The 24,410-nt window shown below is 39.6% G+C and overlaps 2 protein-coding genes and 1 long non-coding RNA gene across 3 annotated transcripts; all 3 read right to left on the reverse strand.

Moving 5' to 3' along the window:
* Positions 1 to 1,454: 1,454 nt before the first annotated feature.
* On the reverse strand, positions 1,455 to 3,247 carry LOC131932950 (uncharacterized). The gene is made up of 3 exons (XR_009384765.1): positions 3,182 to 3,247; positions 1,877 to 2,008; positions 1,455 to 1,719 (listed from the first exon to the last, which is right to left on the reverse strand). It is a non-coding gene; the product is annotated as an uncharacterized LOC131932950 (long non-coding RNA).
* Positions 3,248 to 9,010: 5,763 nt separating this feature from the next.
* Positions 9,011 to 9,578, reverse strand: LOC131932949 (NADH dehydrogenase [ubiquinone] 1 beta subcomplex subunit 10-like). Its single transcript, XM_059289838.1, has one exon. The coding sequence runs from the start codon at positions 9,576 to 9,578 to the stop codon at positions 9,090 to 9,092; it is 489 nt and encodes a 162-aa protein (XP_059145821.1). The 3' UTR covers positions 9,011 to 9,089.
* Positions 9,579 to 11,138: 1,560 nt separating this feature from the next.
* LOC131932948 (3-oxo-5-alpha-steroid 4-dehydrogenase 1) lies at positions 11,139 to 21,629 on the reverse strand (the record flags this gene model as incomplete). Its single annotated transcript, XM_059289837.1, is given in 4 exon segments — positions 11,139 to 12,533; positions 13,931 to 14,081; positions 15,212 to 15,313; positions 21,463 to 21,629. Coding segments are annotated over 4 exon segments (487 nt in total), but the record flags the coding sequence as incomplete, so codon positions are not given.
* Positions 21,630 to 24,410: the final 2,781 nt, after the last annotated feature.

Below are 24,410 nucleotides of genomic sequence, written 5' to 3' on the forward strand. Positions count from 1 at the left end.
AAAAATCTTATTGTTCTTACTTTGTGTTAAGCTGAGACAGAAATAAAAATTAGGAGGTGAATTCCTGCAGTTTCCAAATGTATTCAAAGTTTTTAAAGATAGAATTTTTTTTTTTTTTGCACTTAAAAACATTGAAATGCAACACATGAGGAATCTATTGATTTAAAGACGGCCAACTTGCGTTTTTTGGTGTACAGCAAAAAATGTTTTTTAATTGTATTTTTGCATGATTATATCAGAATGGCAATAGTATGGTATGGGACGGAGTGGTCTAGCGGTAGACCCGTAAGTCAGTTGACCTTTCCTAGGTCCACCCAACTCTGATGGGTACCTAACTCACGTTAGGGAAAGTAAAGGCGGCTGGGCATAGTGCTGACCACACTATCTCTTCATATGCCGAGGTCACAGAAACAAGTGAACTCTACTTCACTTGCCCCATAGACCGTCAGGTTTGAAAGGGAAACTTAATAGTATGGTAACTAAATTAGTAGTTTAAATTCATCATCTTTTACCGTTGACGCCCAGGGTAAATGGGACCGCCAGAGAAAGCCAGTATTTATCAACTTTCTCTTTTCCTGTCAGTAGTTTTTTTTTGCTGTGTGTTTCTGAGTCTCCCTCAGCTTTCACAGTCCCCTTTCAGGTGAACAATCGAGCGCCATTGCTGTAATACATGGCACATCCATGACTTTTTCCACCCATTTTGGCGCTCCCTTAGGGTCAGCGCCCGGGGCGGCCGCCCCACCCGCCCTTCCCTAGCTACGCCTCTGATTGATTATTGTAACGAGCTTTTGTTTATTTAGTCTTGTGTTTCGTAACCTATTTGTGGATGTTTGTTTTATATGTTGTGCGGCCGACTTGATTACACGTAACGATGTGTCAGTGAGATTTCTGGGGCTGGTAAGTAGGTCAATAAACAGTTATTTGGCTCATGCAGGTTTTATTGAGCCATAGAACTGTTTGGTGACCTACTTACCAGCCCTATATAGCTATGGTCATGCGTTTGTCCAAAGTGTTTTCCCAAGTGCTGTCCCAAGTGTTGTCCAAAGTGTTGTCCCAAGTGTTGTCCCAAGTGTTGTCCCAAGTGTTGTCCCAAGTGTTGTCCAAAAAGTTGTCCCAAGTGTTGTCCCAAGTGTTGTCCAAAGTGTTGTCCCAAGTGTTGTCCCAAGTGTTGTCCAAAAAGTTGTCCCAAGTGTTGTCCCAAGTGTTGTCCAAAGTGTTGTCCCAAGTGTTGTCCCAAGTGTTGTCCAAAAAGTTGTCCCAAGTGTTGTCCAAAGTGTTGTCCCAAGTGTTGTCCAAAGTGTTGTCCCAAGTGTTGTCCCAAGTGTTGTCCAAAAAGTTGTCCCAAGTGTTGTCCCAAGTGTTGTCCAAAGTGTTGTCCCAAGTGTTGTCCCAAGTGTTGTCCCAAGTGTTGTCCCAAGTGTTGTCCAAAAAGTTGTCCCAAGTGTTGTCCCAAGTGTTGTCCAAAGTGTTGTCCCAAGTGTTGTCCCAAGTGTTGTCCAAAAAGTTGTCCCAAGTGTTGTCCGAAGTGTTGTCCCAAGTGATGTCCCAAGTGTTGTCCCAAGTGTTGTCCCAAGTGTTGTCCCAAGTGTTGTCCCAAGTGTTGTCCCAAGTGTTGTCCCAAGTGTTGTCCCAAGTGTTGTCCCAAGTGTTGTCCCAAGTGTTGTCTAAAAACTGTTCGGGTTTTTTTTTTCATACACAGAAGATAATCAAATTGACCAACTGCAATACAAAAAAAAAATATATTTTTTTAACAGAAACGTTCTTTTTCTTAATACGCATGAAATAAGTGTTCAAAAGATCAAACTTTATTATAAATAAAGTAAAATGTGACCATTTCTATACTAAATATTCTACAAATTATAGTATCAACCCTTACGTGGTGACGAAAGATAGTCTTCACAATTTTCTGCAAATGATAAGTCCACATAGACTAGAGCAAGGCATACCAGCAGGATGATCAGTAATAGTAGCTTCATGTTGTCTGTTATGACTTTGTATTGTCACAAATCTGTGCGGATGATCAATACAAATTGACTAAAGAAAACTTCTAAAAATGTCACAATCAGTAGTCGTGTTGGCCAGAGGCGTATCGAGGGGGGGGGGGCGGACCTTAGAGGATGACACTATTTAAGGGAACGTCACCAAGTACAACAATGGCAAAATGTTTTGAAACAATTAATTCACGCCTTAAGGCCTATCGGTATTTTTATATATATATATATATATATATATATATATATATATATATATATATATATATATATATATATATATATATATATTACGGTCAAAGCTCGAAGTGCGGCCAAAGCCCGCATTGGCCGGCCAATGTGCGCATTTGCCGGCTCTCTTGGCCAAAGCCCGAAGAACTTAGCACTAAGAGCGTATTTCGTACATTGGCCGGCCAATGCACGCACTGACCGGGATGTCCTGGCCAATGTTCTATCTAGAGAAAGTTGTTATCGCGTTTTCGTTACTCTGAGTGCGGTTTCATTGTGAGTAACGTATTGTTTGGCTCTTGTTTGTATAGCATTCTATATGCAATGCGAGATGGACTAAAAGGACCGTCAGATCAAAGACAGAAATACCAGATGGCTGCCAAAATAAATAATCCAAATCCTAATGGAAAAGAATTTGTGAATCAAGTTATTTCTGAACTAAAGAACATGTGGCATGAACTTAAACTATTTCACAGAAAACCAAGGCATAGCCAAAGCCAATGTTCAGTAGAACGTGCCAACTAAGATGTTCAAAACATGATGATGACATGGATGCAGACAGATGAATCACCTCATTGGGCTTATGAAAAACCGTAATTTTCATCAAGGAATCCAACAATCGCCATACAAAGCCTTGTTTGGGTGCAAAGCCAAAGTGGGACTTTCCACTTAAAATCTTCCAAGAGAGGCTCTCGATAATTTAGCTACTGAGGAAGATCTTGAGAACATTGAACAAGAAATGGAGGTTGCCATAAATGCAACGACATCCTCAGCTAGACACCGGAGCTAGCCAAGCCACTAGTGTCGGCTACTAAACGTGTAATAAAATATATAAATAATGATCGGATTCTAGACGACACGTGACTTAAGTGTTAACAAATTGAAAGTGGTTTTTAAAAACAAAATTCATCAATCTTTTGGCAAAGTGTTCAATATTTTGTTAATATAAAATAAAAACTCACCACTGATAGAAATTTGAGTGAATGCTCGTTGAGTTGTGTCTCACTTTGTCGCCGCTACTACTCTACTCTCGAACCAATCATTTATATGGCTGAGACAATCCAATATCACGTGATCAGTTAGCCATTACGGGATTGGCCAAACATTTTTGAAACACGTGATGGATATTATCATTGCATAATACTTTTAATACATTTTTTCTTTTGTTGAGAGGAGCGGATTAATTTGAATGTGGGCGTTGCATCGTAGGCGGTAGGGGACAAATTGAGGTTGAAATTATGGGATGGAAGGATGGGTGGAGGTGTCGGTATTGTGATAGGTTGGGATGGAGATGGAAGCCGGAAGGTCCACAAGGAGCGGCTTTTGTATATTGCATCACTTATTATTCGAAGACTACCTGTTTTTTGTGACGGAGTGGTCTAGCGGTAGAGAGCTGGACTGCTAACCTGTAAGTCTCGAGTTCGAATCCGGGTTCAAGGCAGTAGACTGACCCTGAGTCAACCCATCTCTGATGAGTACCTAACTGACGTTAGGTAAGGTAAAGGCGGCTGTACATAGTGCTAACCACACTATCTCTTCATATGCCGAGGTCACAGAAACAAGTGAACTCTACTTCACTTGTCCTATAGACCGTCAGGTTTGAAAGGGAACTTTACTACTTTACCTACCTGGTTGTGGCTGTGAATAACGGGCAGTGTGGTGTAGATGTGGGTGTGCATGAAGTGTAATATGATGCAGATGGCGGGTAGTGTGGTGTTGATATAAGTGTCGTGTTTTGTGCTGTTAATGTGGATGGCCAGTGTGGTGTAGATGTGGACAGAGGCGTAGCGAGGGGGGACGGGGGGTGCGGACCGCACCGGGTGACACCATTTAGGGGGATGACACCAAGGCAAAAAAATAGCAAAATGTATAGAAAAAAACTTGAGGGGGGTAGAAATCGAAAGTTTGACGGGGGGGGGGGGGTGCAAATCGAAAGTTTGAGGGTGGGGGTGCAAATCGAAATTTTAAGGGTGGGGGTGCAAATCGAAAATTTGAAAACTTGTCCCCGGGAAGGGTCGCTATGCCTGTGGGGGGTGACACCATTAAGTGCCGCACCGGGTGACAGCTGACCTCGCTACGCCACAGGATGTGGATGTGCATGAAGTGTGATATGATGCTGATGACGCGCAGTGTGGTGGTGTCGTGTTTTGTGCTGTTAATGTGGATGGCCAGTGTGGTGTGGATGTTGATGATGTATAAAGTGGTGTAGACTCATGACTGTAGATTGTGTTGTCGGTGTGTGCTAAAATGAAAAATGTTAAACACGAGATGGACGGCCCGTTGAGGGAGATATACAACGGGTGCTAGGTTAATAATGTTCTCTTTTTCTCTAAACCGAAACCGTTAACAAAACCAAAAACACCACTTAAACTTTACATTTTTCTGGAAACAAAAAATGTCATTGAAAAAGGATTTTTGTCTAGAATCGGCATTTTAACCGTATCAGGAAATTTAACTTAATACAAAACATTAAACATCTAATAACCACAACATTAATTCTGATACAAACGCTTACTATATATAATACTTTTGTATATATACATTCGTTTCTAAAATTAGCATATTAAATTAGACATTTAATTTTTTCTCTATTATCAATGACGTCATTATTAATGTGTATGGTTTTCGGCAATCGATTCTTAATTATATTTTTCACTCAACCATCAATAACGTCATTCTACTTTTTTACTTTCTCGTATACACGAAGTATAGAGAAAGTATTGTAATCGTGCACAAAAATCACTTGAAATTTTAACAATTTTCGCCGTATTACACCTCAGTCCTTCATCACATCCGAAGTATAGAGGACTTATTTTAATCGGGCAAAAATTATCAATCCAGATTTATCAAAATTAAGAGGTTTTATGCGTAATCCAGTCTGAAAAACTGGGCTTTGCAATTCTGTCCGTATGTCTGTGTGTCTGTGTGTGTGTCCGTGTGTAAACACGATTACTTGAGTACCGTTATAGCTAGGTTGATGAAATTTCATATATAAGTATTTTATCAAAATCGATAACCGGAAGTGGTACTTTTCCTACTTTGAATTTTTCAAAAGCCTATAACTTGAGTACTATTTCAGATAGATAAATGAAATTTCACATGTAAGTAAAACATCTAATTCTCTACCTTCTGTTAAATTTTGAGTAATTTCCGTTGACCGGAAGTAGTAATTTACGCTACTTCCGATTTCTCAAAAAACTAATGTAAATTTTTAAAGTACTAATAATATTGCGCGCTATTGTGCACTTTTTTATTTGGCGTTCACTAGTTCACTTGGCGTGCAATAATTTTGTCTACGAGATTTTATTCTATTTTTAAAACTTGAAGTATTTAAAATGGATTAAAAATCATGTCAATAGCCCGAGTTCCCATCCCCTGTTGTTTTATATAAGAATATTCGAGAAAGTTTAGGGGAGATCACTCCCGGTTTATTTTTGTATATTGACGCTAAACTTTACCACAATACCTTGATAACCTTGATACACAAGCAACTACTGCACATTGATACTAAATACAGTGGTAGTCATACCCTTAAACATTGCACCTAAATTCAAATTTGACAAAAGTTGCATTCAGAGTTTTTTTTCCGGCAATAGGGCTGGTAAGTAATCACCAACCAATTCTACGGCTCAATAAAACCTACATGAGCCACAGAACTGGTTGGTGACCTACTTACCAGTCCTATTATTCCGGTCCCGCATGATTGAGTTTCAGCGACCAAAAGTAGGAAACGGGTCTATATTATAGATATCTGGTCTAACTTTAGTCAGTGCAACCAGTGTTTCTTTTAGACTTTATCTCCAAGGAGAGGAGGGGGGGGGGGTGCACATAAATTTTCGGGGGGGGGGGGGGGAGGAGGACTAAATTTTAGCGGGTACGTGGCGGTCCCTGGTGAAAGAATATATATTCTATTAAATTCTATTTCGTTCAAGGGGACGGTAGACTTTCTTCAGGTCTTGGTTTTGTTGCGCTAGGGTGTGGAAGTCTTATTTTTAGTCTTCGTCCTGTGGTGTTAGTGTGTGAGTGTCCTCGTCTCTCATTGTAGATTTAGTCGTGTCCGTGGTGTATTTTAAGAGTCCAATTAAACTAACAAATATATCAACGCTGGCCTGTCTTACTTTCTATTGGATCGTTGTCGTATTTGTACGTTATCATTTAAACATCGACCCTGTGCAGAACTCACTTCACAACACTAATAATAGTCCGCACTATTACACACATATTGTTTGCTAGTCACTTGGTGCGCAATTCTTTTTTCTCTGAGATTCTATTCTACTAGCCGTTGGTACCCGTTACTCTTGAATTATAGACCTATATATTTTATTATATATATATATATATATATATATATATATATATATATATATATATATATATATATATATATATATACTTATTTTGGATGTTGAAACATGAGTTTCTTCCCTTTTCCCATTTACTAGTCTACTACCCAGCAAGCCGTTTCTATTTTCCTATGTACATGTATAATTTTTAATGGGTTATTTCCCATCTCTGGTGTAGTAGTTACCCATTCCAACATGGGTCAATGAGGCTAGTGAAGTCGAACTCATCTACTCATGTAAGCGCGATGTGAAGTAATAGTTTCATTGGCACTATGCCCAGCCGCCTTTACTTTTCCTAACGTAGGGCAGGTACTCATTAGGTTATACCCAAGAATGACCTACGGGCTCGAGTCCGGGATTCAAACTCGAGAGTTTCGGGTTAGCAGTCTAGCACTCTATCGTCCAACCGAGTCGTCGTTGATGTGTTTATTAAAAAAAAAGTTTAGTCTCTCTAGATGCCATATTTGACTAAATGAGTGGGGCATGGTCCGATAACTAGTATCACCACACACACACACACAATCACACACACTCGCACACACACACACACACACACACACACAAAATTTTGTCTTATGTCGTCAACGTGTACACACATTCTATAAATACACCACCTAGACGAGGCAAATTTTTTTTTCTCTAGAAAGAATGTTCTCTCATCCTCAGCCACCACAGACTGGTGAGTGGGGGTGGTAGCGGTATGCCTGTAGGAGAGCGTGGGAGGTGTCGGTCCTCGCGTGCTTACGTGGTGGTGTCCTGCGTGGTCCCTCCATGGAGAGAATTTTATATATAGAAAAATAGATTTCTTTTTAAATTCATAAACAGTAAATATTACAACTCCCAAACACAAGGCCCTCTTCCTTTCTCATTCAGAACTTGGGACCAAACAATGGCTGAGTTCTCCCAATAATATTAATAAATATACTATGTAAGTTTTAAAAGCTCTGTTTAAAAAGACGATGCTGACACTAAATCCTATACGGATCATAAAGAAATCAGGAAACTTTTATTGGCTTAGCCTTAGGTATTGGCTGACTGACGCCAGAGGAACCTGCATGCTAAATCCCAAAGCTTCCCTTTTTCTTTTTGACATTAAGTATATAACTTAGCGTACTCAACTTTTTAAAAAGTCTAGGGTACAATACTCATTGCACGGACGCCCAGGGTAACATATATAAAACATAACGAACGCCCATCCAGTGGCGTAGCTAGGTCGGGTGTCACCCGGTGCGGCACTTCGTGGTGTCACCCCCCCCCCCCCACTGTCAAGAAGCAAAGTATATATATATATATATATATATATATATATATATATATATATATATATATATATATATATATATGTGTGTGTGTGTGTGTGTGTGTGTTGTACTGCTGGACTAATGTGTTGCATTATATTAATCTAACTATTAATTCAAGTGGAAAAGATGGTTTACATCGTAAATTATTACATTTTAGTGTCGCCCCCCTCCCGGTCTTTGATTAACGTATCAGTTACTCCAAATACTCAACAAAACCTACTTTCCTCTGTAAATTTTGCAGTTGGTGTCACCCCGCCTCCTCCGGGTGATAGTTTTAAAGTGTGCACAGTAGAAAAGATGGTTGTTTATAGTCAGTTATTAATACATGTGGATTAACCCTTAATAGAATTGACAAAAAGCATATTTCTTCTATATATTTTGTCAGTTTTCGCCAAGGTGTCACAGTGTCACCCCTTAAGTGGTGTCTCCCGCACCCCCAACCCCGCCTCGCGACGCCTCTGTGCAAATTTGTGCAAATTAGTCCAGTATCATGGATTGCTATCCCTTGTAATATATTAAATGTTTGATTAAAACGAGACGTATTCGGGGTTTTATTCAGGGCTTTCAGAGAGGGGGGGGGGGGGGATGGCACTTGAACCTTCCAAGTGAGGACAAAATATTTGGTTCGAGATCTAGTCAAAGGGAAGTAATGCCAAATTATTTTGTTAGAATTCGTAAACACGATTAAGCACCATTATTTAAGTAACTAAAGAAAAGCGTGGGTCGCTTTGTTGTTTTGAATACCCTAACAAAAATTCTAAGAGACCCTTTTCTTTAAGTTATTTAATAGTGGTGCTTACTTATATATTTTTCAGTCTTTTTCTGTATTTTTAGTTCTTTAAATATTTTTTATTGAACGATTAGTTTATTATTGAAAATTACAGAAAAGTACAAATTTCAATTTTTTTTTTTTTTGACAGGTTACACATTTTTATTCAACTGAAAATCAGCAAGTTAAAAAAAGTTTCAAAACATGGCTATTTTGAAAACTAAAGCACTGAAAACAAGATGAATAATGTTTTTATAACAGGAAAATTGCTTTAATTGTCCTTATTTTTAGGTCAGTTGAATCAATAATGAAAATAAAAATATTGGCTAATCAGATTGAACTGTTAACACAATTTTTTTTTCTTTTAATCAACTACGTTTTCATAGACTTGACATCAACAGCGAGTATACACATTCTCATTAGTTCATTTATTTAAAAACTAGTATCTTGAATAGAACTATTTATTCAGTGTAATTTTTTTACCTGGATTCCTTCTCTCCCAAATAAGTCTATGTTTCTGTTTCATGTAGGCCTCTAAAGCACCTCGCTCGCTTCTCATATCACCATATTTGATGAACCAGTTATCAGCCGCCTGGTTATAATCTTCTTCAATCTGTTGACATTTGTATTTTTTATCAGGACCTTCCCACGCATAGTATTCAATCTTTCTTTGCCTCAGAATCCTGACAATATCGCTGTCAACCACCCTGTCTCTGTGGAACTGCTGGTCAGCTTTATAGATGCAAACTGTTGGGACCCTATTGACACGCCTGTGATAATACTTGGTTTGGTTCCTGCTCTGAATAGGTAACACCACCTTCGCTCGTACAAAAGTCACTTGCCCGTCGAAAACTTTAAATAAAGCCATTGCAACATTCTGAAACTTGAAATTTCCACTATTTTGGGGTGATGCTGAATGATGCTCTTCTTCTTCTTCGTGCCCCATTTCTTGTTTATGTGTAATCCAAGCTACACATTTTCAATAAGCCAAGAATGAAAACATTGTGGTGGTTGATCAATATATTAACAGTACGATGAATATTTTGCTAATCGAAATATTAAGTATTTAATTGTGCCATTGTTTATTATTTAAATTAGACTCAAATCATTATATAATTCAATGAATTACTCAAATTATCTAAAAGCTACAGAAAACTTTAGTACTCACTTATAAACAATTAACTATTCTATTTTGTAGCATTAAATATTTCCTGTGTTTTTAACACATTTTAGGAATAAAGTTATAGCTTGTATCCCCTAGTCTCATTGAATTTTCTAAATGGGAAACAACTGATACAAATCTATAACAATATGAAACAAATCTATAGACTATTGTCACGCTTTTTTGGGACGCGTTTACCCCTTTCCCCTCCCCATCGTCGAAGATTGCCTAAAATTACGTCACACTTCACTCCACACTGCAGTTTTGGGTTTTAAAACAGATTTCCTTTCTAAAATATGTACTGTTCTTGGTGAACATTGAGTACAGTAAAGTTCTTTTTCAAACCTGCCAGTTATGGGGCAAGTGAAGTAGAGTTCACCTGTTTCTGTGGCCTCGGCATATGAAGAGATAGTGTAGTCTGCACTATGCCCGGCCGCCTTTAATTACCCTCACGTGAGTTAGGAACATCAGTGCTGGTTTACTGACTTAACCCCAGATTCGAGCTTGAGACTTACAGGTTGGCAGTCTTAGCAGTCCAGCTCTCTACCGCTAGACCACTCCGTCCCCTAATTGAGTATATTCATCAATTTCTATTACAGTATACAAAAACTGACTTTTAGAAAAGCGAAGTAAGGATAAAAGTAAGTCTCTAACATTACATTTTAAAATGCAAAAGTGTGTCGTCATCTATGTTATAAATAATAGTTAACTGGTACCATGTTATAGTTAGCTGGTACCTTGTTATAGTTGGCTGGTACCTTGTTATAGTTGGCTGGTACCTTGTTATAGTTGGCTGGTACCTTGTTATAGTTGGCTGGTACCTTGTTATAGTTGGCTGGTACCTTGTTATAGTTGGCTGGTACCTTGTTATAGTTGGCTGGTACCTTGTTATAGTTAGCTGGTACCATGTTATAGTTTGCTGGCACCATGTTATAGTTAGCTGGTACCATGTTATAGTTGGCTTGTATCATGTTATAGTTGGCTTGTATCATGTTATAGTTGGCTGGTACCATATTATAATTGACTGGTACCATGTTATAGTTAGCTGGTACCATGTTTTAGTTAACTGGTACCGCATTATAGTTGGCTAGTAACCATGTTATAGTTGCCTGGTACAATGTTATTTTTGTTGGTACCATGTTATAGGGTACCATGTAATAGTTGGCTGGTATCATGTTATAGTTGGCTGGTACCTTGTTTTACTTAGCTGGTACCATGTTATAGGGTACCTTGTTTTACTTAGCTGGTACCATGTTATTGAAATAACACCAACACATCACTAGCAAGAAGAAACAAACAACTTGCATCAACAACAAAAAGAAACCTAGTGCCAACACAGAACAATGTGATTCAGCAGATTTTTATTCCATCTTACATACAATAAACACAACTGACACAATTTATCACATAAAACAAAATGACACAAAATTATTGTATAAATAAGTATTTAGCTATTAAAAAGTTAAATGCAACACAGGGAATTGTAAAAAAATCAGTGGAACAAATTAAAATGTTAGTAGCCCCACATTTGTAGCCAGAAAATAACAAAATATACATCGACATCCATCTTCAGGCTCAACAAAAATTTATTTCATCTGAAGCAATGCATAAATATATTAGGAACAAATGTATTTCATTTTTGCATAACCAAAACCATATATCAACAGGAATGACCAAAATTGTTGGGTCCAAAAAAAAAATAATTAAATTGCTGCCACAGCTAGCACTTGGGTTAAAAAAAATTATGCAGAAATTTTTCAGAACACACAGAAGTAAATCTACATATTATGCAAACATGTTTTTTTTTTCTTTAATTTACAACTTGCCATTTGTATTATAAAAAATTGAAACAAAATTGTAAAAATAAAAAAAAATATTGTGTTGTTTCTTATTTCAGTCAGGTAAAAGAATTTTACTTTAAACTATGAAAAAATCTTAGTCTGTAAATGGTTATTATATTATGAATGCATCTTGGGTTACAACAAAAAAAAACATGGGATAGGTCGTTTGCTTGCATAAATACACAAGTTTAATGCCCAAACACAAATTGCAAAGCCAACTTCATCATATGGACTTAAAATGTATCCATCTATAATTGTATGTTCAATTAGAAAATGTATAGCTAAACATGATACTTTTTTATTCTTTGAAAGTTTTAATGTAGCCCATTTGAGACAATTCTTTAAATTTAAACAGATGATATGAGACAAGTCTTTAAATATAGTCCTTATCAGATAAGTCTTTAAATGAAGTCCATATGAGACAAGCCTTTAAATGTAGTCCCTATGAGACAAGACTTTAAATGAAGCCCTATATAGCTTAACCTCCTGTCTGCAATCAACACACCAAGTGACACAAGGTTAATTTCAAACATGTTTAGATCAAAGACAGAGAAATTAGAACCAAAAATGCAGGACAAAAAAAACCAAAGTCATGTGAGCCATCTATTTCTTAAGTCACTGGGACGATACAAATTCAAGTGGTGTGTGACAAAGTCATGACCTCTCTCGTCAGATGTCTACTAACTAAAACCTAACCCCTAACTCTAACTTATAGGAATCATCCAATGATCTAGTATGTTACAAATATTGACCTCTGACCTGCAGTTGACTTAAACACAAAGTAAACAAGAGTGCTCCCTTACAGCCCCTGTCTGTAGCAGGCCTAAACTCCTATAAGACAAATGGAATCAGCGCCTTCCTGGACTTGGGGTACTTCTCAAACTTCTTCTGGTACCACCTGCAAGACAAGAGATACATGTCATCTTTGTGAGTAATATTATAATAAAAGCAAAGTTCCCATTTAAATCTGATGGTCTATGTGGCAGGTTAAGTAGAGTTCACTTGTTTCTCCTATAACCTTGGCATATGAGATAGTGGTCAGCACTATGCCCTGCTACCTTTACTTTCCTTAACATGAGTCAGGTACCCATCAGAGATGGGTGGAGTAAGGGATGTTCTACGGACTTAAACCTGGATTCGAACTCAAGACATAATAGCAGTCATATACGATACCACTTGGTCAAGTGGTCCTTATATCAAAGCAGAACAGCAGATAAACTAATTAGGAGGGTCATTATCTAGGAGGCTCTTCAAGTCTAATGGTGTGTGAAAAATGAAGACTAACAAAAACATGTATGCTAACGTAAGACCATGATGATGTTTGATGTGTATACAGAAAACATTTATGTGTATGTATTGTTGATTTATGAAAGATAAAAGCAACAAGTATGACATAGTATGATGTATGTTAACAAGTTGATGTATAAGCCGTGGTGAATAAGACATGAAAGCTGATATAGAAGGGGTTATTGAATAGCATCACTGTCTGGTGAAAAGCTCGCCCAAATGTGACACGCCAGGCACTTGAGTGGAACCCCCAGGGAAAGCGGAAGAGAGGGCGCCCAAGACAGACCTGGAGATGGAGTCTTCTTGAAGAACTGAAGCCAACAGGGATGTCTTGGGAGATGGCAAAATTAATAGCCAGGGATCGGAAGAAATAGAAGGAAATGGTGGAGGCACTATGTTCCATAAGGAGCAAATCTTAGCTGTCTGGTAGGGCACATGCCTGATAACTTTAAAGTGTCAAGTTCAGTTCCCAATTCATGCTCATAGTGTCTCTGAGTACACCTAGCTCGATTGAGAACTTGACTTAGGGAAGGTAAAGACTAGAGGGCGTACACTATCCCTTCTAATACCAAGCACACCTACAAAGCTCTAAACCCTATGTTGGGTAAGGACTACACAGCCAGAAAACCTGTGATGTATGATGGTGGATGGCGGACAACTTGTGATGCATGATGGTGATTGGGGCTGGGGGTCTATAAAGCTCATGGTTGTTAAACCAAAAAGTCTCAGACCTTGGCTAGATGAGGCTGAATAGTTGGGGATAGCAACTCATTTTGGAAAGACAACTCCAAAATGAAACAACTGCTGCCTTGTAGTTTGTTCTTGGTTGGACAAAGGCTTTGGAAGCAAATCCAAAAAGAAAAGCAGGCTGAAATCTGAGTCAACAGCCTATATGGCGCATACCCAGTTGACACGTAATACTTAATTGTGTTGGAGGGGATCCCTTTCAAGACTAGAATTAAGAACGCAGAAAGAAGGTGATGGGGGTTACACAGCCAGACAACTTACTTGTGATGCTGCATGGCTCTTGGGCCCACATTGAACAATGTGAAAGCAGCAAAAGCCATGGTTGGGAGGGACCAGTTCAACACAGCAAACCCCGCCCACTCCAAGATCTCGCCAAAAAAGTTGGCACCTGACACGTAGTTGAACATACCACCTGGGGGTTGGTCAAACAGTCACATTGTATTATGTTATTAAAACAATCACATAAACAGTCACATTTTGTTATGTTATTTAAAAAATCACATACTAAACAGTCACATTTTGTTATGTTATTAAAAAATCACATATCAAACAGTCACATTTTATTATATTAAAAAATAATCCGGGAGTGATCTCCCCTAAACTTTCTCGAATATTCTTACATAACTCGGAATATAGACATGATTTTTAATTACTTATACTTTTAAAAATATAATAGAATCTCGTAGAAAAAAGAATTGCGCACTAAGCGAATGCCAAAACAAAATGTGCATAATAGTGCACAATATTATTAGTACTCTATAAATTTACATGTATTTTTTGAGAAATCGGAAATAGCGTAAATTAGTACTTCCGGCCAACGGAAATTACTCAAAATTTGACAGAAGGTAGAGAATTAGATCTTTTACTTCATGTGAAATTTCATTTATCTATCTGAAATAGTACTCAAGTTATAGGCTTTTGAAAAATTCAAAGTAGAAAAAGTACCACTTCCGGTTATGGGAAATCGCTCAAAAGTTGATACGGATCTACGATTTTTATAAAATACTTATATATAAATTTTATCAACCTAGCTGTAACGGTACTCAAGTTATCGTGTTTACACACGGACAGAATTGCAAAGCCCAGTTTTTCAGATTGGATTACGCATAAAACCCCACAATTTTGATAAATCTGGATTGATAATTTTTGCCCGATTAAAATAAGTCCTCTATACTTTGGAGGTGATGAAGGGCTGAGGTGTAATACGTCAAAACTGTCAAAATTGCAAGTGATTTTTGTGCACGATTACAATACTTTCTCTATACTCTGTATACGAGAAAGTAAAAATCACATATCAAACAGTCACCTTTTATTATATTAAAAAGAATCATACTAAAAAGTCACATTCTATTATGTTATTAAAACAGTCCCATACTAAACAGTGAAATTCTCTTTGGTTCAAACATATTTTTATCCTCAATCCACTTTTTAAACATGCCAGCAATAACATAACAAATCAAATGCATAAAAAATACCACGAACCCATGAATAGAATCTTGATGAAGAACTAAGAATTAACGAGTGAAATGTAAAAAAACTGACCATAAGGTATTTTATAATCTGTTTCTCCGGGTTTCCTCAGGTTCCTAAGGACATGGTCTGAGTGGATGTTGATGGCCATTCCAGACAGGAAGATGATGGTACCTGCAGACAGACAAAACATCAGATCTTACAAACAATGTTCACTCTAAGAGGAAAAAGCTAGCGAGCAATGTGTAATTTGTGTGTGGGGTTTTCTAAAAGTCTATAAGGATAAAAGTATTTTACGAAATCCACTGCGTGACAGCTCAAAACTACTGCGCGGCCGCGCAAAAGCGCAGAGGGAACATTGCTTACAACACTGATGGTCGCATTTTAGTAGTACTGAATGGCCAAAGTGAGTAATGAGTACTCACACTGGCCATGACCCCCGCATTTGTCATCTATAAAATATTTCAAAAATAAAAATAGTACATTTTAATTTACTTTTTGTCAGTGTTTCAAATTAATAAACCTATGTTACAAATGTTTGAGTGGGTAGTGTGTCTAAATACTGGCATCAGACAACTGAAGTGGTCTACTACTTGGTTGGACCATTGGTCGGGTGTTTAGATTAGAAATTCAAGGGAAGCCAGTCTGGGTGAGCGACCTATGTGAACTAGAAGCAATTAGGCCTAGCATGGCAAGGGAGATCACCCAAGTGTCACACTGTTTGCCGTTGACAAGGAGATGATCATCTGGACAGCGGAAGGAAAGGGTGAGGGGGGGGGGAGGGGCTGCAGTCCGTCCACAGTAAGTATTAAGTTCATGATCAGTATGATGTATTTTTAAAATTATATCCGTTTAATTCACTTTATAGGTTGCAGTACACGCCATACGGCCAGTGTCCCGACAGAGAGGATACAACATTAACTCAGTGACGTGAACAGTCTGGTTACAGATTTCACCGCAGGTGGTGGTCGTTGGCCTTGGTTGCGTCATGACAGTTATTTCTGTAGAAACCTAATTAGCGATTTTCCGACTGGTGATACGGGTTAGTGAGACACAGAGTCAATATATTTGGTGAGACAAAACGGTCAATATGATTGGTGAGACACAGCAGTCAATATGATTGGTGAGACACAGCAGTCAATAAATTTGGTGAGACAAAACAGTCAATAAATCTGTAGAATAAAACAGCAATTAAATCGACAATAAAGCTGATTTATGTAATTTTCGATTATATTGAAGGGAGAGAGGCTGATCAGGCTATATTTAAAGACATGCGGCTTCGTTTGTAGTGAATTAAGAATTGGAGAGTTTTGAGGGTTTTGTGGGCACTGGTTATAGGGTTTTGTGGGTACTGGTTCTAGGGTTTTGTGGGCACTGGTTCTAGGGTTTTGTGGGCACTGGTTATAGGGTTTTGTGGGTACTGGTTCTAGGGTTTTGTGGGCACTGGTTATGTGGGTACTGGTTCTAGGGTTTTGTGGGTACTGGTTCTAGGGTTTTGTGGGCACTGGTTATAGGGTTTTGTGGGTACTGGTTCTAGGGTTTTGTGGGCACTGGTTATAGGGTTTTGTGGGTACTGGTTCTAGGGTTTTGTGGGCACTGGTTATAGGGTTTTGTGGGTACTGGTTATAGGGTTTTGTGGGCACTGGTTATAGGGTTTTGTGGGTACTGGTTCTAGGGTTTTGTGGGTACTGGTTATGTGGGTACTGGTTCTAGGGTTTTGTGGGTACTGGTTCTAGGGTTTTGTGGGTACTGGTTATAGGGTTTTGTGGGTACTGGTTATAGGGTTTTGTGGGTACTGGTTATAGGGTTTTGTGGGTACTGGTTCTAGGGTTTTGTGGGTACTGGTTTTGTGGGTACTGGTTCTAGGGTTTTGTGGGTACTGGTTCTAGGGTTTTGTGGGTACTGGTTCTAGGGTTTTGTGGGTACTGGTTCTAGGGTTTTGTGGGTACTGGTTCTAGGGTTTTGTGTGTACTGGTTATAGGGTTTTGTGGGTACTGGTTATGTGGGTACTGGTTCTAGGGTTTTGTGGGTACTGGTTCTAGGGTTTTGTGGGCACTGGTTCTAGGGTTTTGTGGGTACTGGTTATAGGGTTTTGTGGGCACTGGTTATAGGGTTTTGTGGGTACTGGTTATGTGGGTACTGGTTCTAGGGTTTTGTGGGTACTGGTTCTAGGGTTTTGTGGGCACTGGTTCTAGGGTTTTGTGGGTACTGGTTCTAGGGTTTTGTGGGCACTGGTTATAGGGTTTTGTGGGTACTGGTTATAGGGTTTTGTGGGCACTGGTTATAGGGTTTTGTGGGTACTGGTTCTAGGGTTTTGTGGGTACTGGTTATGTGGGTACTGGTTCTAGGGTTTTGTGGGTACTGGTTCTAGGGTTTTGTGGGTACTGGTTATAGGGTTTTGTGGGTACTGGTTATGTGGGTACTGGTTCTAGGGTTTTGTGGGTACTGGTTCTAGGGTTTTGTGGGTACTGGTTATGTGGGTACTGGTTCTAGGGTTTTGTGGGTACTGGTTTTGTGGGTACTGGTTCTAGGGTTTTGTGGGTACTGGTTCTAGGGTTTTGTGGGTACTGGTTCTAGGGTTTTGTGGGTACTGGTTCTAGGGTTTTGTGGGTACTGGTTATGTGGGTACTGGTTCTAGGGTTTTGTGGGTACTGGTTCTAGGGTTTTGTGGGCACTGGTTCTAGGGTTTTGTGGGTACTGGTTCTAGAGTTGTTATAGGGTTTTCTGGTTACTGGTTATAGGGTTTTTGGGTACTAGTTATAGGGTTTCGTGTACACTGGTTATAGGGTTTCGTAATTACTGGTTCTAGGGTTTTGTGGGTACTGCTTATAGGGTTATGTGGGTACTGCTTATAGGGTTTTGAGGACATTAGTTGTAGGTTTAGGAAGTAACTGTAGAAGGATTTAGTGGGTACTGGCTGTTAAATGTGTGTCACACACACATACACACGGGTGATCGTCTGTTTAAACAACATGTGTCAATCAAGCGATGAAACACCTGTGTCCTAATTAAGATTGCTGAGCTGAAACAATGCCTGAGTCCCTGAATGTGCGGATCTAGTAATAGACCAGCCAGCCAGCGACTGGGTGCGTCATCGAGTATTTGAATTAAGCCCGCATGTCAAACGTTTCGTTGGTGGTGTCGTTGCCTCCCCCCCCCCCCCCCCCCAATGCTGGTTAAACAGGTTGGCCAAGCTGTACATGGTTGGCAGGTTGATCAAAAAGTAAACGTTTCTCAGGTTGGCCAAAGAGAGCATGGTTGGCCGGTTGGCGGGCGGTTGGCCAAACTAGTTGTAAAAAATAATGGCAGGTTGGCCAAGCTATACATGGCTGGCAGGTTGATTAATCAAACTGCAAAAGGCTCGCGGGTTGGCAAAGGTAGAAATGACCGACTGGCTGACTTGACAGTTAAGGGGGCACAGGGTCGGCCACCTTATAACCGGTATCCAACAGGGTCGGCCACCTTATAACCGGTATCCAACAGGGTCGGCCACCTTATAACCGGTATCCAACAGGGTCGGCCACCTTATAACCGGTATCCAACAGGTTTCGCCACTGGGCGCGGTTGATCAGACAACCCATGGTATCCCATAGTGTGACCGCTGCGCTGTTGGTGTCGCTACCATTTGAGAAAAATTAAACCACGATAGGGGCTACTCGTGTGAAGGTTGGGGGAGCGGGGGCGGGGGGGGGGTCGTCCACGCCTTAGAAAACCCACCAAAAAGAAAAGGCCGATTTCAAAGAAGAAACCTGATTGTTGAAGAAAGTTCAAAGGACCCGTGAAACCGACCACAGCATGTCCATCCACCCCCACCCTTTTTTCCCCCCTGCATAGGACTAACAGTACCAGTGTATTCGATCAGACGCCAAGAAGGAAGAGAGTAGAGAGGAGAGGGGAGGGGATGGGGGGGGGGGTGGAACATAATATCTAGAAAATTCTGAGTACAAACATGACAGGTGGGGAGGAGAGAAGTGACAGGACCCCATCAAGTGTAGCTGGGTCATCAGGGACACAATCTAGACAGCCGTGTCCATGTTCGTTAGACATCAACGGGAGGTAACAAAAAATTACCCCCGGTCCATGTCGGTGAAGAATTTTTTTTTGGTTTCCGTTCGCACTGGTTATCTAGATCAGGGGTTCCCAACCTTTTTTTTTACTCTAGAGCACATTCTAAAATATCGGTAGGGAGGCGGGCACCACCTATTTTAAATCGACAAACTCCTTCCAGAGGCGTAGCACCCCCCCCCCCCTCAAACTTTCGATTTTTCGATTTGCACCCCCCCCCCCCCTCAAACTTTCGATTTCCATCCCCCTTCAACCTTTCAATAATGTCTATGAAAAAAAATCTGTCACTGTCGAATAGTGAGAGGCGGGCACACGGTTGGGAACCCCTGATCTAGATGGTAAGTGGGTGTTTACCTTCAGTGTTGGATGCGCAACAAACCCCGTATTTAACTTCTTGTTTTCCCGTAATTTAATCAGCTGAATTAATGTGGTTTTGTTAATGAATATAGAGTTCAATCGATAAATAAACAATTTTAGCAATGTTTCTTTCCGACTTATTTTCTCCCGAGGGGGGGGGGGGACATGCATTGGTAAAGTATATATTTTCTATATAAATTCAATTTCGTGAGGGGGTGGCGAAGGGTGCACATTTTGGAAAGGGGGGGAGGGGGTAGTGCCTCCCGAAGAGATACCTGAAAGTTGAAAGAGTTAAGTTTAATTCCTCCTTGTAGATGTGGACGGCTCGTTATTTTATAAAGCAACGCTTCTGTGTCTATCCGCGTGGAATACAATCCTGCCTGTATTTATATGTTCATTTTATTTTACCTCCCTTTGTAAGTTCTACACTGGGTAATTGGTACAACAAGCAGCTGACGTAGTTGACTCAAAACTAGGCTAGAGGGGGGGGGGGGGGGGAGTAGCTTTTGTTTTAATGTTGATGTATGTAAAGGGAACCCTCCCTCCCCCCCCCCCCTACACACACGTACGTATACGCGCGTTTTATTATTGCATCGCAGAACGCCACATTTCGACTGAACATCAAATGCGGATTTTTTTTTTCATCTTTCTAAGGAAGAAAACAACCAGTTACGGCTTGAACACGGAGGCAGCCACAAGGAAAGACCTTATGAATTTGATGTGAATCGTTGGAACAGAATATAAATCAGGCTACTACCCCCCCCCCCCCCCCTCTCTCTCTCTCTCTCATCGTCCAACCCCTGTTTAAAACCAACTCCCCGACCCACCCTATCCAGTTTACGTGCGACCGACCCCCCCCCCCCAACCGTGTTTTACGGATGACTGTTGAATGTTTACGGGGCGACTGTTTGCCCCCATTTCCAACCATGCAGGTGTTAAATGTAATAAACAACAAGGGTGGTCCCATTCAGGCTTGAATATTTTCAGACCAGTGCCCCCACCGTCTGACTATTCCCGTCATCACAAAACTACAGTTGAATGTTTTCTCACCTAATGTTGTGATTACACCCCTACTACAAAACAACACGCCCCCACCCCCAACAAAACCCCAACTCATCTAATGTGATTACACCCACCCCTGCTACAAAACAACACATCCCACCCCAACATGAACCCAACTCACCTAATGCTGTGATTACACCCCTACTAGTACTACTACAAAACAACAGATCCTCATCCCAACTCACCTAACGTTGTGATTACAAATTACACCCCTACTACAAAACAACACGCCCCCACCCCCAACAAAACCCCAACTCATCTAATGTGATTACACCCACCCCTGCTACAAAACAACACATCCCCACCACAACATGAACCCAACTCACCTAATGTTGTGATTACACCCACCCCTGCTACAAAACAACACATCCCCACCCCAACATGAACCCAACTCACCTAATGTTGTGATTACACCCACCCCTGCTACAAAACAACACATCCCCACCACAACATGAACCCAACTCACCTAATGTTGTGATTACACCCACCCCTGCTACAAAACAACACATCCCCACCCCAACATGAACCCAACTCACTTAATGTTGTGATTACACCCACCCCTGCTACAAAACAACACATCCCCACCCCAACATGAACCCAACTCACCTAATGTTGTGATTACACCCACCCCTGCTACAAAACAACACATCCCCACCCCTGCTACAAAACAACACACCCCCACCCCTACTACAAAACAACACACCCCCACCCCTACTACAAAACAACACACCCCCACCCCTACTACAAAACAACACATCCCCACCCCTACTACAAAACAACACATCCCCACCCCTACACAAACCCAACCCATCCCCACCCCAACAAAACCCCCAACTCACCTAATGTTATCCTGCCATAAGATTCAGGCCCCCACTCAAGCTGTGAGAACTTTAGAAGGTGAGAGGACTGTAGATAGCCATTGACTACACAAAAGAAAATAGCCATTACAAATGGAATCATTGGAGTTGGCTTGCCTCCTCGGATCAACACTGGGAAGATGAAAGTCCTGGGGAAAAAACACCAAAGATAAAGTCATGGGGGTGGGGAAACACCATAGATCAACATTTGAAAGATAAAACATCCTGGGAGGAAAACATCATTGATTAACATTGATAGATGAAAGTCCTTGGGAGGGGGGAAATTTGTGTATTACTACATGTTCAGAATCAAATAATTCCTAGATAGACAAAAAACACAGAGATCTTAACGCAGCAATGAGCAAGCCAGTGATGATGAGGATAATATGGCATCTTAAACTGCACCTGGTCTCTGTGTTGCTGCCACCTCAGCTGGAGTGGCCACATTTTCATTAATTAGTTCTTAATTGAATTATGTTTTTAATTTTTAGCGCAATTTCCATTCTGGAGAATTGCGTTTATTAACGCGTCATTTCTGGATGGATGGATGGATGGATGAATGTATGGATGAATGTGTGTCCGGGCTTTAAGTCGTATCTCCTCCTCAACGAAGCAATATCGATGACTAGTTCCAAAAGCAATTATGTTAAGCAAGTTACAAGAATGAGCATAGGCCATAAAAATTCCGGGTTTCTTTCATGTATTTCCCGGAAAAGCCAAAAAACCTCGAAAAAAAGCAGTTTTTGGCCCATATCTCGTCAACCAGACCACTTAGCGACTTGAAACATGTACCAATCGATTCCTGCCATAATTTAGAGCAATATTGCCGAAGAAAGTTTTCAAAAATATCCTCTCGTTTGGTCACAAATTTTAAAATTACAAAAACACCTACAAACCGATTGTTCTTCTAGCTTGAACGCATCCCAGCATTATACGTCAGAGCTATTTTTAGATAACATAAGGAAATTGCGCATAAATGTCACTAGACTTTTTTAATTAACTTGTTTTTATTGGAGGCTAAAATAAAGTAAATTTTAAAAATGACGTTTTCACATCTTATTTGTGTGGGGTGGAAGAGGTCTGCCATTGTTTTACAGCAGTCAGGATATTTAACAATACAGTGACAGTATGTCAAGACATTCAACAATACAGTGACAGTATGTCAAGACATTCAACAATACAGTGACAGCATGTCAAGACATTCAACAATACAGTGACAGCATGTCAAGACATTCAACAATACAGTGACAGTATGTCAAGACATTCAACAATACAGTGACAGTATGTCAAGACATTCAACAATACAGTGACAGTAATATCAAGACATTCAACACTACAGTGACAGCATGTCAAGACATTCAACAATACAGTGACAGTATGTCAAGACATTCAACAATACAGTGACAGTATGTCAAGACATTCAACAATACAGTGACAGTATGTCAAGACATTCAACAATACAGTGACAGTAATATCAAAACATTCAACAATACAGTGACAGTAATATCAAGACATTCAACACTACAGTGACAGTATGTCAAGACATTCAACAATACAGTGACAGTATGTCAAGACATTCAACAATACAGTGACAGTATGTCAAGACATTCAACAATACAGTGACAGTATGTCAAGACATTCAACAATACAGTGACAGTATGTCAAGACATTCAACAATACAGTGACAGTATGTCAAGACATTCAACAATACAGTGACAGTATGTCAAGACATTCATAATACAGACAGTATGTCAAGAAATTTAACTATACAGACAGTATATCAAGACATTCAACCATAGAGTGACAGTATGCATGTGTACAACATACTTAGGTGTACCAGCCTGTGTTTTAAGATTGTTATACACCAGTCAAGACAATCAACCATACAATGACAGTATGCAAGTGTGTGTCACCAGTACAACATACTTAGGTGTACCAGCCTGTGTTAGTGTACTGTTGATCTACAGGACAAAGTAGAACAAGTGATGCAGACTTGGCTTCTGAATATTTCACTTCACTCATAAATTTTACTTCCGAACACTTTAACACAGAACATAATGATACAAACTACAAAGATTTAAGATGTTTGACTCTTGAACTGGATTTTTTTTTCTAGCCTAGTATCAGCTCATACAGTATTCTTAAATGTGCTATCACCAATTAGTCAAAGTTAAGACATGCACACCAGTAATGACAACTACAAAACTCAGTTTTAATATAGTAAAAAAACTTAATTGGCAGTACAAAACAAAGACACTAAATGATTCTTAATGTGTTTTATTATATATGTCTACCAATGCCTATTAGGCCTAATTATTTTTTATTTCTTGATTCAATGTATAGATACCAATAATTAAATTTTTTGTTTTTTTGTTTTTAAAGAATAAACTACTTCAAAATCTGTAACATTTAAATATAATAATTCTGCAATTTCAGATTCTCTAAATCATAAATACAAACACAGTTGCCATAATCATGAACCTCTTGCTTATGTGCTTAAACCTATAATACAGATGGGATGGTGGGGAGTGAGTATCTAATGAACCTCTGCTCTAGTGCAGCGGATGAATCTCTGCCAACAGAGCTAATCTGCAATTAGTGTAATGTGGATTAGTTAGTCATGTTTCAGCTTTTAGTGCTAACCTGATGAGCTGATGTATCTGAGAACTATTAGGACATGGTACAGCTATCTCAACACATTTGTATTCATTATAAGACATGAACCATGGTACAGCTTATCTCCACAAATTATCAGGATAACTTTTATAAGACATGAATGGTCATGGTATAGCTATCTCCAAACATTATCAGAATAACTTATAAGACAATTAATGGCCATGGTACAGCTTTCATTATACACTGCCTAAACAACTAACAACACATGAATATAATAAGAAAGTAATATACTGTTTTTAACTAAACTGTTAAGG

This window comes from Physella acuta, unplaced genomic scaffold (genome assembly GCF_028476545.2).
Source record: "Physella acuta isolate Inbredline_101_S28 unplaced genomic scaffold, ASM2847654v3 ptg002329l, whole genome shotgun sequence".
NCBI lineage: Eukaryota > Metazoa > Mollusca > Gastropoda > Physidae > Physella > Physella acuta.

Excerpts from the sequence above, each read along its gene's own strand:
- LOC131932949 (XM_059289838.1), bottom strand. The coding sequence starts at position 9,578 with ATGGGGCACGAAGAAGAAGAAGAGCATCATTCAGCATCACCCCAAAAT.